Source organism: Macrobrachium nipponense, chromosome 15, assembly GCF_015104395.2.
Source record: "Macrobrachium nipponense isolate FS-2020 chromosome 15, ASM1510439v2, whole genome shotgun sequence".
NCBI classification, from domain to species: Eukaryota; Metazoa; Arthropoda; class Malacostraca; order Decapoda; family Palaemonidae; genus Macrobrachium; species Macrobrachium nipponense.
In genome coordinates, this window is record NC_087208.1 from 84,111,784 (window position 1) to 84,128,643 (window position 16,860).

General features: G+C 41.0%; 1 protein-coding gene across 2 annotated transcripts in view; it reads left to right on the top strand.

Annotated features, from left to right (window-relative positions):
* The window catches only part of LOC135195091 (HMG domain-containing protein 4-like), a 119,313-nt gene that overhangs the window by 31,608 nt on the left and 70,845 nt on the right, over positions 1-16,860 (top strand). For both annotated transcript variants that reach the window (XM_064221470.1, XM_064221469.1), the window contains exons 2-3: positions 1,271-1,416; positions 15,062-15,163. In XM_064221470.1, the coding sequence (XP_064077540.1) occupies positions 1,271-1,416; positions 15,062-15,163 (248 nt within the window). The remainder of the gene's footprint in view (positions 1-1,270; positions 1,417-15,061; positions 15,164-16,860) is intronic.

The following is a 16,860-nucleotide window of genomic DNA, read 5'->3' on the forward strand; positions in this document are numbered from 1 at the left end:
GCAAGATTACCCAAAGACACACCCTCAATGGTCAGAGTAGGGAAGAAGGCATTTCTCAATGAGAACTTTGCCAATAACTTTTGTAGATGTGGTATGGAAAAGAGATAGAAAAACATTTTATGTAACTAATGACAAACTAGAATTTAGTAAGCATAACATTCTAAAATTACCATATGATGAAAGGTTTTTAGAAATTTCTAGAATTTTAAAGCTTTTTAACATAAATGTTGTTTTAAGTAATATTAATGTTAAGAGTTTAGTAAAAAAAAAAAAATTCTCCTAAAGATGTTCCCGGCTGCATATATGAAATTCCTTGTAAAAAGTGATAAAATATATTATGGACAAACTGGAAAATCTCTTTCACAACGACTCAGACAGCACCAATGTTCTGTGAGAACTGGACAAATTTCAAATGCAAATGAAATATTTGTACGTATGAGAGATTTAGATCATCCTATTAACTGGAGTCATGCAAGAGCTTTAATCCCATGTAATGACACAGTCAAAAAAGATATTGTTGAGTCTTGTTTCATCAATTCAAACAATGGAAGTGTTCTAAATTTGTGTCTTGGTTTATTTAAACTCTATGCCTTCATAATGGAAAAAGTTGTAGATTAATATAAGCAACAAAATTAATATATTCAGTTTTATACATGTTTTTCTTTGTATGGGTACGTTTTAGTCTGTGTTTGTTGAAGGTTGGTACTGTGTGATATCCGATAATCCTGACTTATCTCTTTGATGTTACCCTTTTGACAATTAACCATCTAGTATTCTTGATCCTTTTGTTTACCTGGTAACTTTCTGTCAATCTGTATTTCAGTTGTTCCTTGACAATGTCTTAGTAAAGACAAAAGCTCTCGGATTTCTGCCTATCATTTTTCTGTGGTATTCGCTTATTTAATGAAGTCACATGCCTCTACTGTGATTTTTTAAGCGCGCGCGCACACACACACACACACACACACACACACATATATGAAACAACAGTTGGATTTACTTAGAATGTGACAGGAAAAACTGAGCTTCTTGGCATATATAACACACTGCAGAAAGTTGAATTACCCTAACAGGAAACAAATTTTGAGCAATTTTAGATAACACAGATTATCATTGATTAAGGTGGTAATTTTATTATGGTACACTCTGTTCTTTTATGTTTTTTCAGTTGGTAACATATTTCTTACATGAAGCATATTCTCTGTTTTATGTAATGGTGATATATATTTCGTACAGTATAATTCTAGGCATGGTTATATTGGTCTTCCAGAACCTCTAGATGTGGATGACTGGGGTGAAGATGATGATGATGAGATGGACGTAGATGACAATGATGGGGGTGAAATGGGAGGTGAATCCCTCCATGTTGATGAAGATTCCACTGACCTGCCAAGAGAAACGTCCAATTTTAATCAGGTATGTCTAGATTGTCTTTTCATGAAAAGGATGCTGCCCAAATTAAGTTGGCCTTAAGTAACACGACTCTCTCACAATAAAGGAAGAATTGGTTGATATTATTTTTATTATTTGGAATTAATTTTACCTACCATTGAAGTTGGCTTAAATCTTTGCACTGAAGTGGGAGATATGTGCTTTATATATAACAACTCATGAGCAGTCAAGTATGTAGTTTGGCTGGTAGTGCCAATAATGGCAAATTGGCTGTTTTCTATGGGAATTTTGCATTTTGATGTGTGTATTCTGATATTTGAATATTCAGGGTTCGAAATTCTAGATCCTGTCCTATAGCTTAATCCCAAGTGGCTGTAATAGCGAACCTTCAGTAACCGCAAGGAACCAATGTAACTTCCAAGACATCTTGGGCATTCATATTTGTATACAACATTAGACCTCATGAAGCCCTGCATTCAAGATAGCTATGTAGGGACCAGACAGGGTACAATAAATGCTCTTGAGCATCACCACCCACAAGTCATTCAGTGATGGAATGGAAAACGAAGTGAATCTGTCATCGTGCACAGAGGGAATTTTGGGTCTTGGCCATGAATTCCGGGACAAATTCGAAGGACAACGACCCCCGACCCATGGTGTGCCTCACCTCATAGCTCAGATCGTGGAGCTCTCCTACCCTCTTGGAAGATGCCAAGGCCAGAAGGAAAACCGCCTTGAGCGTCAAGTTCCTGTCAGGTGAGCGACGCAAGGGCTCATATGGACTCTTAGTGAAGCTCTTGAGAACCAAGAGAACTTGACTGCTCAAGCCCCTTAACCCTCTTACGCCGGAGCGGTAAAAAAAAATTTGTCTCCCGTGTGCCGGAGGGGTTTCGGAGTGAGCGCGGAAGCGGAAAATATATTTTTTTCAAAAAATCACAACGTGCTTAGTTTTCAAGATTAAGAGTTCATTTTTGGCTCCTTTTTTTGTCATTGCCTGAAGTTTAGTATGCAACCATCAGAAATGAAAAAAATTATCATTATCATATATAAATAATGCGATATATGATAGTGCAAAAACGAAATTTCATATATAATTGTATTCAAATCTCGCTGTGCGCAAAACGGTTAAAGGTAACAAGTTACTTTTTTTTTCGTTGTAATGTACACTAAATTGCGATCATTTTGGTATATAACACATTGTAAAACGATCAAAGCAACACAGAGAAAATATCACAAAATAATGCATGAATTCGTAACTCACGGGCGTAAACAAATATTTTTTTCAAAAATTCACCATAATTCTAAATATTGTCCTAGAGACTTCCAATTACTTTCAAAATGAAGACAAATGATTGAATATTACTATACTGTAAGAGTATTAGCTTACAATTCCAGTTTTCGACCATATCTGACGAGTTAAAGTTGACCAAATGTCGAATTTTTTTATATATATATTTTTTATATGCAATTATTTCGGAAATAAGAAAAGCTACAACCTTCAAATATTTTTCGTTTTATTCTACATAAAATTGCGCACATTTTCATATATAAAACTCTATGAAATGCCTAATATGAAACGGAGCAAATATTCCGAGAATGGGACGTACGTATTTCGGAGATTTGTGGCGGAGAATCCGCGCGCGGAGGGAAGGAAAGATTTTTTTTTAAATTCACCATAAATTTAAATATTTTGCTAGAGACTTCGAATTTGTTTCAAGATGAAGATAAATGACTGAATATTACTAGACTGTAAGAGTTTTAGCTTACAATTGCTTTTTTCGACCATTTCGGTAGTCAAAGTTGACCGAACGTGGTTTTTTTCTATATCGTGATTTATATGCAAATATTTCAAAAATGAGGAAAGCTACAACCTTCAATTATTTTTTGTTGTATTCTACATGGAATTGCGCACATTTTCATATATAAAACTTTATGTAACGGCTAATTTAAAATGGTGCAAACATTACCACAATCGCACGTATGATTTTTTCGGAAGAGTTACCGCGCAGACGTAAAGAAAATGTTATTTTTTTCATAAATTCACCATAAATCGAAATATTGTGCTAGAGACTTCCAATTTGTTGCAAAATTAAGGTAAATGCTTGAATTTGACTAGAATATAAGCGTTTTAGCTTACAATTGCGTTTTTTGACCATTTCGGTAGAGTCAAAGTTGACCGAAGGTTGAAATTTTTGGCAATTATCGTTATTTATATGAAAATATCTCAAAACTGATAAAAGCTACAATCATGAGTATTTTATTGTTGTATTCTACATAAAAATGCGCACATTTTCATATATAATACTTCATGTAACGGCTAATTTACAATGGTACAAAAATTATGTCAAAGTGACGAAATAATTTCCGAGATGTGTCACAGATACTTTTTAGTGCGGCAAGAAAGATATTCGCGCTTGCGCGCCTGCGTATCGATTGTAAACAAAACAACACCTTGATCCGTGAACTCCCAGCATCCCCCAAGGCGCGTGATTCAAGAGTTTTCGGCTGGTAGGCCTAAAAGTATTTTTCCGCGAATTTTTAAAAAAACTTTTGTATGTCGACGTAAAATACGTCCAGTCAGCACCTGAGAGACAAAAAATGTCGACGTAAAATACATCCAGTCGGCGTTTAAGGGTTAACTAGCAAGGAAAATTCCCAGGAAGAGATGTTGATACCTTCAAGTCAGAGCACCAAACTCAGGGACCTTCTTTCTGGAATTGTACTAAAACTTTTATCTCTCACACAGAAACTTCTTTCGCTCCTAAGATCATGTTTCCTTTTAGTCTCTTCTTGACTTTCACTCTCATTAGCCTTTGCTAGTCGCCAAGCATCTGTTTAATTGTCTTTATGATACTCTAGATTAGTTATGTAGTCCTCTCTACCTTCTTCAAGCATTAAATTACATTTTTAACATTTCCAAAAGACCTTTAGCGGTGTGACCAAAAACCAGCTTGAAATGGCTAAATCCGTTAGTGTCCTTCAGTACCAACTGTAAAGCTAACAAAACAAAAGGTAGCTGTTCTTCCCATTCATATTCAAAGTTATTACGCAATTTTCGTTAACAACTCTCTAATGTTTGGTGAAACCGCTCCACAATGCTTTGTGATTCGGGGTGATAAGGTGTAGAAGTTATGAGTTTAATACCTAACTCATCATTCTATCCCTGAAATATTTGGATACAAAATTAGTGCCATTATCACTCTCTATTATACGAGGCAGACTAAACTTAGAAAATAATCCAACAAGCATTAAACTACCGGCTTTGCCTTACAGCTTATGGGGATTGCCTCTTTATAGTGGGTTAGTCTATCAGTGATTGTTAACAGATGCATACTCCCTCCCTTTCTTTTAGGCAACGGTCTGACCATATCAATAACTACATTCTCATAAGGTTTGCCTACTGAAGGAATATTACACAACAGAGCTCTGGGAAGTACTTGATTCGGTTTTCCAGCAGCTTGGCATTCATGACAACTTAAAACATATCTCTTCACATCACCTCTCATTTTAGGCCAAAAGTACATCCCACTAAAACACCAGAAAGTTTTATTTTCTCCCAAATGTCCTTGCTCATCATGTGCTAACTTCAAAACTAATTCAAGAAACTTCCCAGGGACCACTAATTGTTCGATAATCTCCTCTTTGCTACCTGACATAGGACGAACATATCAACACAAAACTTCGTCTTTTAAACAAAAGGTTTCCTTACATTATCAAGATCATCATCCAGCTCACTTTCAAAAATTCAGGTTAGTGTCTCATCCTCTCTCTGAAACTTGGCTAGCTCATCCTTTTTCAAAAGGTTAGTGCCTAATTCATCACAGTAACTATTACTTGATTCCTGTTATCATTGTTCGCTGCCGTGACGTCATATCTGCCATCCAGTGCGCTGCATCTTCCTTCCATGTCATCGGAACCTTCTCTTGCTGATCCATCTGAGGCTTTATGCCAGGCGGTTCTTAAGAGATTGGACTCTCTTTTGGAAGATAAGTTGGCTGCCATGTAAGCTGGGAGGACTGGAAGAAAGCGTGTTGCATCGCCCCTGCCTCCTGCTAAGAGATTGCGTAAGGAGCCAGTGCTGTCTTCCTCTCCTTCTCCCCTATCTCCGCGGCATCCGCGTATCAAGCGTTGGAAGGGTAAAGACTTTCCCCTTTCTTTGCCTGTGAGTGGGGAGCAATATGCCCGTGTTCCTGAGTGTTGGTGTTTCGGAGTGTTAGTGTATCTTCCCCAGTGTGCTCTGCAGTGGCTGCTTCGTCCTCTGCATCGAGTCGTGAGTGTGTTGCAGCTTCCCCATTCGTGCACATGTTGCAGGCACTCCCACTTCTCCGTCTCCAGGGCCTATCCGCCGTTGTAAGGATCTCAAGGTGCCTGTCTAGAGGTCGAAGGTTGTGAGCACAGAGTTGGTGCAGCAGGAGTCTTTGCCTGCCCCTCTCCCTGGTTCTTCCAGGAGTTCGACTCCAAGGGATTCTCATTCGTTCTTGAGTGTTCGAGATTCCTCTCCAGCTCACATTCGTATGTCTGCCACGCCTGTGCCCGTTCGCGGCCATGTTGAGGAGTCTGTTGGGGCCATAAAATTGGTCCTTAAATATCAAACCTTACAAGAGTATATACATTAAACAATACTTTTAGGTTTTTTGATGAAAACCACAATAAAAATGCACTTAACAGTTTTCAATATACACACAAATATTGAGGGAAACCTTCCTAAAACTACTATTTACAATATGTGACTGCCAGAAAAGGTGTTGGACCCATAGAGGTCAATATCTGAAAAGAGAAGAAAAAGGGCAAGTTTTTTTTTTGGCAAAAAAAGAAAAAAAAATTCACAAATTTATTTTGGAAGTGGCTAATTTTTTGTATAGAATAAACTCATATTATCCTAGAACGGAATTATGTAAAAAGATCTGCTCTAAGATATAATTTACTGTTATATCAGAAGTGTTATTCTCTCTCTCTCTCTCTCTCTCTCTCTCTCGTTCTCTCTCTCTCTCTCTCTCTCTCTCTCTCAAACAATAATTTACAAAAAAAAAAAAAAAAAAATACACTATATACACACAAAAATTGAGGGAATCTTTTCTAAAACTATTTACAATATGTGACTGCCAGAAAAGGTGTCGGACCCATAGAGGTCAAAATCAGAAAAGAGATAAAAAAAATGTATGTTTTTTTGGCCAAAAGTTGTCAAAATTTCATATTTTTTTGGTACATTATCCTAGAATGGAATTATGTAAAAAGATCTGCACTAAGATGTAATTTACTGTTATATCAGGAGGGCAAAATCTAAAGGTCATATTTTGACCTCCTAGATTCACCATGAAAATTTCTTATAAAAATCATTGTAACTATTATAAAATATGATATTTATGCATGAAAATATACCAACATATCACAAATTGTATAGAATACAAGAATATATAGAGAAATGCCAACTCACCTTTCGGGTATGTAAACGAAATGTCCACAATCCACACCAACTTCGACTGCCAAATCTGCCACTTGAACATCCGACTTGCGCTAACAAAACTATAAATTGAATTTGCTATGGTGAACCTATTGCCCTTTTTTTTTTAATTAATAATATATGAGAGTGTATAGCCATTACTGCAGTTAGGAAGCTTTGTCATAAGATAAAGCTCAGAAATGTTATTTATTCTCTCTCTCTCTCTCTCTCTCTCTCTCTCTCTCTCTCTCCAGTGTGTCGGGATTTACTAACATAAGCTTCCCACCCCCCTCTCCCCCTCTTGTGTCGTAATCATTTCAAGGTCATCACCCTCGCCTCCAACCCTTTGTTACACAAACTTGAGGTTTTTGCCATAGAGGTGTTAGCAACCTCTAAGTTATCATCAGCATCACTTTATAATTCCATTAGAACTAAGTTGATGACATCCATGCCCAGAGAATACTGCCTGCTGGCCATTGTTGATGAAAAATGCAAAAACTGAGAAATTGGTATTCGAAGGAAATTGGACCAAATGGCAATATAAGGCATCTCAGCCACAACCAATGGCACGCATATGGTACACACACCATCTACCTACAGTTTCCAACAATATAAAACTATCCCAGAATGTGTTAGACAGGAAATCACTACTTGATAACTTTGCCTTTGTATCCCACGCATGTTCAAAACAAACTATTACTCAGAAAAGGGGAAAGGACAAAGGCAAGGCAAACGCAGGTTTTGACATGATTGTAGTGTGTGTTCTGTTAGCCTCTTGCAGATCGATCACACCCAGATTCGAGATAGACGATGATTTATGGGAAAAAAAACTTTTTTTTAAACACTCCTCAGGTCGTGCTCGATCCGTCGCACCTATTCAGGGTTAAGATAGCAACGCAGGGCCCGGACAGGACACAACAAAAGCTCTTGAGCATCACCACCTACGAAGTCATTCAGTGATGGAATGGAAAATGAAGTGAACTTATCATCGTGCACAGAGGGATTTTGGGTCTTGGCCACGAATTCCGGGACAAATTCGAAGGATACCGACCCCCGACCCTTGGTGTGCTTCACATCATAGCTCAGACCGTGGAGCTCTCCTACCCTCTTCGAAGATGCCAAGGCCAGGAGGAAAACTGTCTTGAGCATGAAGTTCCTGTCAGATGAGTGACGCAAAGGCTTATATGGACCCTTAGTGAAGCTCTTGAGAACCAAGGAAACATCCCATGTTGGAGGCTTGAGCTCCCTAGGAGAACTCGACTGCACAAACCCCTTAACTAGCAAGGAAGGTTCCCAGGACGAGATGTCCATACCTCTAAGGCGTAACACTAACTCAGGGCCGCCCTGTAGCCTCTAATGGCAGAAACGGACAAACTTTTCTCATCTCTGAAGAAGGTTAAAAAGTTTGCTATTCGCTGAATAGAGGTTGCAAGGGAAGAAAAACCCTGTTTACGACACCAATCACAGTAGATCGCCCATTGCCTTGGTAAACCACAGAGGTTGCCCGTCTGAGACGGCTGGACGTATGCCCTGCTGTTCTCTGAGAAAAGCCTCTCTCCCAGAGGAGATACTTGATAGCCTCCGACAGTGAAGAGACAGGGATTCTACTGACTGGTGGAACCTTTCTACATGCAGCTGGCACAGATGCCGCCTAGGGGGAATTTCCTTCGGAACCTCCAACAACAACTACAGCAGATCTGGAAACCATTCTGCCTGAGGCCAAAGAGGGGGTACCAAAGTCATCCTGAGACCCTACGAACTCATCAGTCTGTTCAGAACCTGACGGATCAAATAAAACGGAGGGAAGGCATACACCTCCAGGTTGTCCTAGGGAAGTTGTAACGAATCCTCCACTAACGCTAAAGGATCTGGACCCACTGAACAGAATATCTCCAGTTTCCTGTTGAATTGAGTTGCAAAAAGGTCCAGCATGGGTCTCCCCCAAACCTGGAAGACCTTGTCTGCTACTACCTGAAGGGACCACCCTATGCCTAGGATCTGATCCTGGTGACTGAGTTTGCCTGCAACCACATTCCATTTGCCTGGGATGTACCTGGCTGAGAGCTCTACCGAATTGCTGACCATGCACTGGTAAACCTCGACAGTCAAGGCGTGAAGTTGACATGTAACCAGACCTCCCTGCTTGTTCACATAGGCGACCACCGTGGTGTTGTCCAACATGAGAACAACAGAATGACCCTCAACTTTCTCCTGAAACTCCTTCAGACCCAGGAAGGGTGCCTTCAACTCCAAGACATTGATATGCTGCTGTTTGTCCTCAAAACTCCAAACGCTTGAGGCAATGAGGCCGCCTAAATGAGCCCCCAACCTGCGAGGGAGGCGTCTGAAAACAGAAGGAACTCCGGTGGGAGAGAATGCAGAGGGATACCCTTCAAAAGATTTCGGTTGTCCAACCACTAATGAAGGTCTTCTCTCACTTCCAGAGACAAAAACCTCTGACAGAGGTGAGACCCCGCCGGAGACCAGAATTCCCCGAGTGTCCGTTGTAGAGACTGAAGATGAAGACCCCCATGAGAGACCAGCTTCTCCAGGGAAGACAAAACTCGTAGAAGAACATGCCACTGATGAGTGACTGATGTGGTTCCAAGAGGAAGTCGCGTGCCACCACTCACAACTTCTCCGACCTCTGATCCGACAGGAAAATTCTTACAACCGCGGTATCGATGACCATGCCCAGGTAGAGAATCCTTTGACTGGGTGCGAGATTTGACTTTTCGTGGTTAACCACAATGCCCAGTTCCAGACAAAACCAAAGCAGACGATCTCTGTCCTGTAGCAGCTTTTCCCTGGAACCTGCCAAGACCAACCAATCATCGAGATACCTCATCAAATGGATCCCTTGAGCATGGGCCCAACTTGATACGAGAGAGAAGACCTTTGTGAACACTTGAGGGGCTGTGGTCAGCCCAAAGCACAGGACTTTAGAACTTGAAGACCTTGTCTCCGAGAGAGAAGAACTTCCTGGACATCAGATGAATAGGGATCTGGAAGTATGCGTTCGTCAAGTCTATCGATAGCATGAAGTCGCCTTCCCTTACAGCTGCCAACACTAAACGTGGGTCTCCATCTTGAACCGTGTCTTCCTGATGAAATGGTTCAAGGTGGATAAGTCGATCACAGGTCTCCCACCTCCCGACTCCTTGGGCACCAAGACGTGACTGTAAAACCCCAGAGACGGACGCACCACTTCCTCTATCGCATCCTTGTCCAGCATCTTCTGCACTTCTCCTGAAGAGCTAAGAACTTCAGAGAATCTGGAGGATATGCCCTCCTGAGCTGTGGCTTGTCCGAGAGAGGAGGAGGAAAGTCGAATGGCAGTAGGTACCCCACTTGAAGGACATTTACCACCCACTTCACACCCCATAACTCAGCCACTTGGCCCATTCCTGCCAGGCACCACCCCCCCACCCGTGGCACAGGAGAGAGAGAGGCATCTAACCTACCGACTGCTGCTGGGCGGGGGAAGGAGAAGGAGCCAGACGTCTCCAAGGACGAGACTCCGACTTAGACAAAGCCTGGTGCACCAATCTGTCCTTGGTGTCAGCCTGGCGCCGGTCTATCGCATCCTTCAGCTCGGTCCGATGGAACAAAAATTGAGACTCCAACAGATCCCCATTCCTCAATGCCAGCAAGGATTCAGAGTCAGCTGATCTTTCCATCCTGGATAAAGCTGCATCTCTTCTAATCAGGAGAAGGTTAGCCCATAAATTAACATTGAGGTAAGCTATATTCGAAAACGCCTTGCCTCCAGACTGCAACAAACTGGCAAGAGAGGATGCAGTCACCAACCCTTCTCGGGATCTGTCAGAAGCTATCTTGGCAATGACCATAGACCAGAAGTCCAGCCAAGAAACCGTCTGCAACAAGGAGGTTGCCGTTGATTCCAACGCTGAGGCATCTTGTGGAGACAACGATGGAGCCACCGACCTCACCTGCTCCAAAGTCAATCCCGGCTTCAGACGAATGACATCCAGGTTAAGATGACGCGACATAAAAAAGGCAGAGTTCGTAGCATAGTACTTCCTATGCCTCACGAGAGGCAGGGGTAGCAGCTTGGCAGAGCCCCTAGAGCGAAGCGAACCGTCCCGATCTGAAATAGAGGCGTTAGCCTTATGCAAGACCGACTGGACGTGCCCCGACAAGGGAAGTTGAAACGAAGACTTGGGATCCTGCGTAGCTCCAGCAAGGCTTCCAAGCAGGAAGGAGTGTATGTAAGACGATTGAGCCTGAGTCCTACTCTCCAAATTGTTGAAACCACGAATGAGATCGACAACTTCTGAAAAGGAAGACAAAACTCTTGCATGTCTCCCTCCTCTGCTCAGGCAACGGAGACCGACGACGAGAAGGGTGCACAAGCTCATCTAAAACGCCTTCCTTGTTCAAAATAACGGAAGAACCAGCAGCCAAACAGCCCAAAACACCAACTAACCTGTCTGGGCTGGATCCAAGCGCCGACTCCGGCGATGAACCAACCACAACACCAGGAACATAACTACCCCAACAGACTCCTCAACATGGCCGCGAACGGGCACAGGCGTGGCAGACATATGAATGTGAGCTGGAGAGGAATCTCGAACACTCGAGAACGAATGAGAATCCCTTGGAGTCGAACTCCTGGAAGAACCAGGGAGAGGGGCAGGCAAAGACTCCTGCTGCACCAACTCTGTGCTCACAACCTTCGACCTCTAGACAGGCACCTTGAGATCCTTACGACGACGGATAGGCCCTGGAGACGGAGAAGTGGGAGTGCCTGCAACATGTGCGCGAATGGGGGAAGCTGCAACACACTCACGACTCGATACAGAGAACGAAGCAGCCACTGCAGAGCACACTGGGGAAGATACACTAACACTCCGAAACACCAACACTCAGGAACACGGGCGTATTGCTCCCCACTCACAGGCGAAGAAAGGGCAAAGTCTTTACCCTTCCAACGCTTGATACGCCGATGCAGCGGAGATAGGGCAGAAGGAGAGGAAGACAGCACTGGCTCCTTACGCAATCTCTTAGCAGGAGGCAGGGGCGATGCAACACGCTTTCTTCCAGTCCTCCCAGCTTACATGGCAGCCAACTTATCTTCCAAAAGAGAGTCCAATCTCTTAAGAACCGCCTGGCATAAAGCCTCAGATGGATCAGCAAGAGAAGGTTCCGATGACATGGAAGGAAGATGCAGCGCACTGGATGGCAGATATGATGTCACGGCGACTGAGAGTGACGTCATCGATGGAAAGGACGTCATAAGCAGCAATGATGTCACGGCTTCCCCTCGATCCAAACGGGAAGCAGACACTACTGGTAGAGGGATACAAAATGGCTGACCCCGTGACGTCACTAGCAGGGCAGACGCCATGGCTTCCCTCTGACTCAAAGAAGCGGCAACTGTCACTGGCAGAACAATACAATATGGCTGACCTCGGCCACCCACGGAGATGAGGTCAGGAAGAGGGGGAGGGCCTGGACAGCATGAGGAGGGGGTTAGCAAGCATCCATGAAGTGCAACAGTAAACCCTCCAAGGACGGAGAACCCCGTAGCCCCATGGTGTTCCAAAGTGCCACCATCTTGGACGCCTCCAACTCTGCACAAAAAAAAAAAAAAAAAATTATGAAAAAGCCTCCTCCCTCTCGAGAATCAAATTAACTCCCGAAGAAGGAGGGGTGACATACAAAAATCAGCCTGACGGCCTCCCGATACTTCCAAGGACGAATCGATGGAAGAAAAGGAAGAGGACAAAGGCACAACACTACTATGGGGTGTGATCGCAGCAGGAGACGAAGCATCGGGAAGAGGAGACGAAAAAACCACCCATGAAGGGAGAGTATAAATCCTACGATGCTCCCTCTTGCTGTAAAACAACTTCCTCAGCTCTTTAGGCCATGCACGGCATTCCATGCAAGAATTCGTTATTGTACAAACATTAGAGCGACACCTACTGCAAGTGATGTGGGGGGGTCGCAGCTGAAGCCTAAAAATGAGAACACGGAAAACCTGGAGTTCCTGGGTACACACGTTAATGAGGCTGAGAAGGAGCAGAAGAAGCCATAATAACAGCACATACACACACACACACGCACTAATCATAATCGAAGCGGGCAATGAACCGGGTAAAGGCCGAAAGAGGTCAATCATAGCTTGCCCAAGTGGTTACGAAAAGACTGACGCGGTGGCGTAGGTGCGTGGTCCTTGACCACTCTTCACCCGATATATGCATGTGTTGCCAAATCCCACAAGATTCCTTGCTTTCATCTGCGATTTAACCGGATCCAGCAGGCGCTAGAAATTATCCTATTGTTAAGACCGAAGGTTTGTTCAACGTATGAACAAATTGGAGTATGATGTTATCCCTGACAGCACCTTATTTCAAGATGATGGACTAATGCTGAAGGGTCATAAATGTTTGTTAGCTGCTTACCTGGAAAAATCATTTAGTGCAGATAATTACAACCTTTCTATGGGTAAGGGTAAAGAATGGTGTGCTTGTATTGTTGATGCAATAGCTTATGTACATAAAGTCAAGACCAGTGAGCTTAAAACCTTTGGTGATTTGTTTTCAAATGTAATGAAAAGGATGCAGTGACATGTTTATGGCTCAGATCGGATCAATTGTGTGTTTGATGCATACAATGATGGGACAATTAAGGATTCTGAAAGAAAACAAAGGAACTCTGTTCAACCAATAGAGTTATCAAAGATTGACTTCAACCAAACTGACAATTAAAATGGCCATCCAACAGAAATTAGATCTACCTCTAAATACTGCTCTGTAAGGAGGTAAATGAGAATTCAAAGAAAAATGTAAAAGGGAAAGAAACTAGTAGGCTTCATTCAAGGTGAAAATGCCACTGAATGTCTTAAGTATGTTGCTTGGAAAAAGCAATTTATTCTTACCAGGTAGGTCGAAAGTGTATCTGAAACGACTTGTGAATAAATGGAAGTGATTTTATATTTTTAGTTTGCTAGGAAATTTGAAAAATCTCAATTTTGTTGAATGTACTGTTTCACAGTTTTATCAGTGACTTTCAGGTAATTTGATTCTTTTACTGATATGTTATAGAATATCTTTTTTATAACTAGATGAAAAAATTCAACAATTATCTTTTCCTAGTTTTCAGTGTTCTCGAAGTCTGTTTCGTTTGTCAATATGCAGTATAGTAATGGAGTCACCTATTCACAAATTTTTCTGTGGAACATAACTCCAAATTCATTGTATTCCCAGGTTAAAATAATGCATACAGTTAGCATGTATTCCAGCATTGTCAAAGAATACAGTACAAAGGAAAAGTAATTCCTGAAATTATTATTTTTATCATGAAAAAGCAGGTTATGAGACAAAAGTAAATGCACCACACTAATCAGGAATAGGTACCTTACAAGTCTATAATTCAGACTGGAACTATTCCAATTGGCAAATAATCTAAAACAAAGAAGCTGGTTTTGCTAACTCAAATAAAAAAAAACTTGCATAATTTTTTTTATGATAAAAAAATGATTTACTAAATATCAAATATCAACATTAATGTAAACAGAGCAAATTATCAATAAAATATATTTTTTTGTCTTAAAGAATGCTCGCCAAATGATGTACCAATTTTACCCCCGTCTGTGTTAGAAGAGAACAGTAAAGGTTGAATGCTGCATGACAGAAAATGTTCATGTCTGAACATAGGGGTAACTGGATTAGTTTTTGCCTTGGTAAGAGTAACAGTTGTAGGAATGTCCACGTGTAGTTGTAAACCATATAGTACCTATTCTTAAGGGTAATATTGTAGATGACTTTGAAATTATGTTAAAGTCTTTTAGGATGATAGTTTAAGGTATTTTTGGTGTTTGAACTAGTATTAAAATAGGTAGTTATAAATATTTTTAGAGTGGGTAAAATAGACAGTTATTAGCATTTTTAGGGAGGGTTTCAAGCAGTCACAAACTTTTGCTATTCATGGTTGGTTGTGGTCCTTGTTGCCGGGTGCCTACTGTACACAGTCATTATTTGTGAAAGTGAAATAAATAACTGAAATTAAGGTATAACTTGAAACTAACATCAAAGTTTAAATGAAACTTGATATGTAATATCAACATATGTTTAGCACATGTGAATTTGAGGCTATCAGTATGCAGTATGTTCTAATTTACATAGAATATGAGATTTTTAATGAAATTACAGCTGGATTGTTTGTCTATAATATGTCTCACCCACACAATTTTTATTTCAGTCTCAGTCATTGTATCTTTCGGAGAAGCAGGCCAAAAAAAGTATCATGCTGAAGGATGGGCAGGTGGTCCAAAGAAAGAAAGCTCAGCGTAAAGATAAAGGAGTAGGTTTTTTTTATTTTTTTATTGTTGATGTTGCAAACTTTAACATTTTGTGCTGTGTCAAAGGTAAGTTCTTTTGGTGGGTAAATTTGGGAGGAGGCATAACATTCAAATATGTATTGTCTTTATTGTAAATTAGAATTACGGACTGAAAAATAAAATTCCATTATTAATAAAAAACTGTAGTTGCTGTGAATATTTGGCTTAATAATTTTTTATTTCTGGTATGGCTTGTTTCAAAAGATAAACTTATTCCTGTAAAGATGTCCTATTGCAGCTTAAAAAGAGAAGCCAAGCGGCAAATTGCCATTTAGAAATGCACAAAGCTGTAATGTGACATCATGAGGTGAGATGAACTCATGATGGAGATAGCCTCTGTATTACTTGCTACAGTGCATAGTTCTTACTTTAGTAAGCAGAGCCTTCTCCAGAATTCTAACGGAGGTTTTGCCCAACTTGTATTCATTGGGTCCTAGATCTGTATTTTAAAATTTTTTAATGTATTGGACTTGTTAACTTTAAGTTTTTCTACTCTAAAGAGCTAAAGTGTGAAGCTATTAGTCTAGTAACCAAGGTTGCAGTTTCTCATGATTTCTTTCTATCAACTCTCCCATTCAGTTAACTTGTGTTTTATATGATAAAAATGAAGTGCAGCCATACCTGGTAGTATTTTTGGTTCTTTAGATTACTTATACTACTTGGCTTGGTGTGACCATATAGGTCGAGTTGGTAAATTTGCTCATAAGAATTTTGTTTTGATCCAAGTTCTTTTTTTCATTCTGGGTTTTATGCCACATATTAACTTTTTTTAAAATTTGCTCTCTCTTTTATGGACTACATATTTGGTCTCCAAGGTATAAATATAAATGGAAAATTTGATTAAATTTTTATTTTTTCTTGCAGAAATATAAACCATGTTTTTTTTTATAGGAGTATACTTCAGTGTGAACTGGAACAGTAGTTGAAGACTTGGTTAATAGGTGGAGGTGGGGATGTTAAGTTGGGGAGTATCCCTCGCTCACTGTCACACTTTTCTTTTGTCTGCTGTAGAGTACAGATATGCTGGTTTCTTTTGCCTACTTGGATTTTTTAGAACTTTAGAAGTATGGATAGGTATTTACTCATCGCCTTTCAACTGTGATTTTTCATGCACTTTGTTGCCTTGCTGTTTGTTTTTTTTATCTTTAGGGAACAAAAATGAGCAATTTCAGTGTGAGGGACATGGCTGCCCTTGTAGGCAGGTAATGTCACCTATAATAAGTTACCCTTATTCTTTTGTGCTGCCTGCAGGGGTAAGTCTTGTACTGGGGATTCTCCTTGCAGAGAATATGCTGTTTGGGATGCACCTCATGGGTTAGGCTTAAGCAGAGTAGGAAGAAGGACAAAAGACACTCAAAGGCTTCAGCTGGGGGAATTTCTCTTGAGAGTGCTACCCATTGAAGAAGATAGCACTATGCTTAATGAACCTGATCATGACCCTTTTTGGAGGTCAAAGCAGCTTCTGAGAGATATGCTCCATCAGCAGCTGTCTTGACCTCTTACTTGTCTGAAAATGACATTCCAGGCTGACATAAGGTGTTGTTATTGCAGTGCCAGCAGAAGATCTGGGTTATCTTGAATATTCTGAGTAGCCCTTCTTTTGCAGCCTTGCTTGATAACATGCCGGGGGAGAACGACAACTTGGCATCTGAGTCTTCTT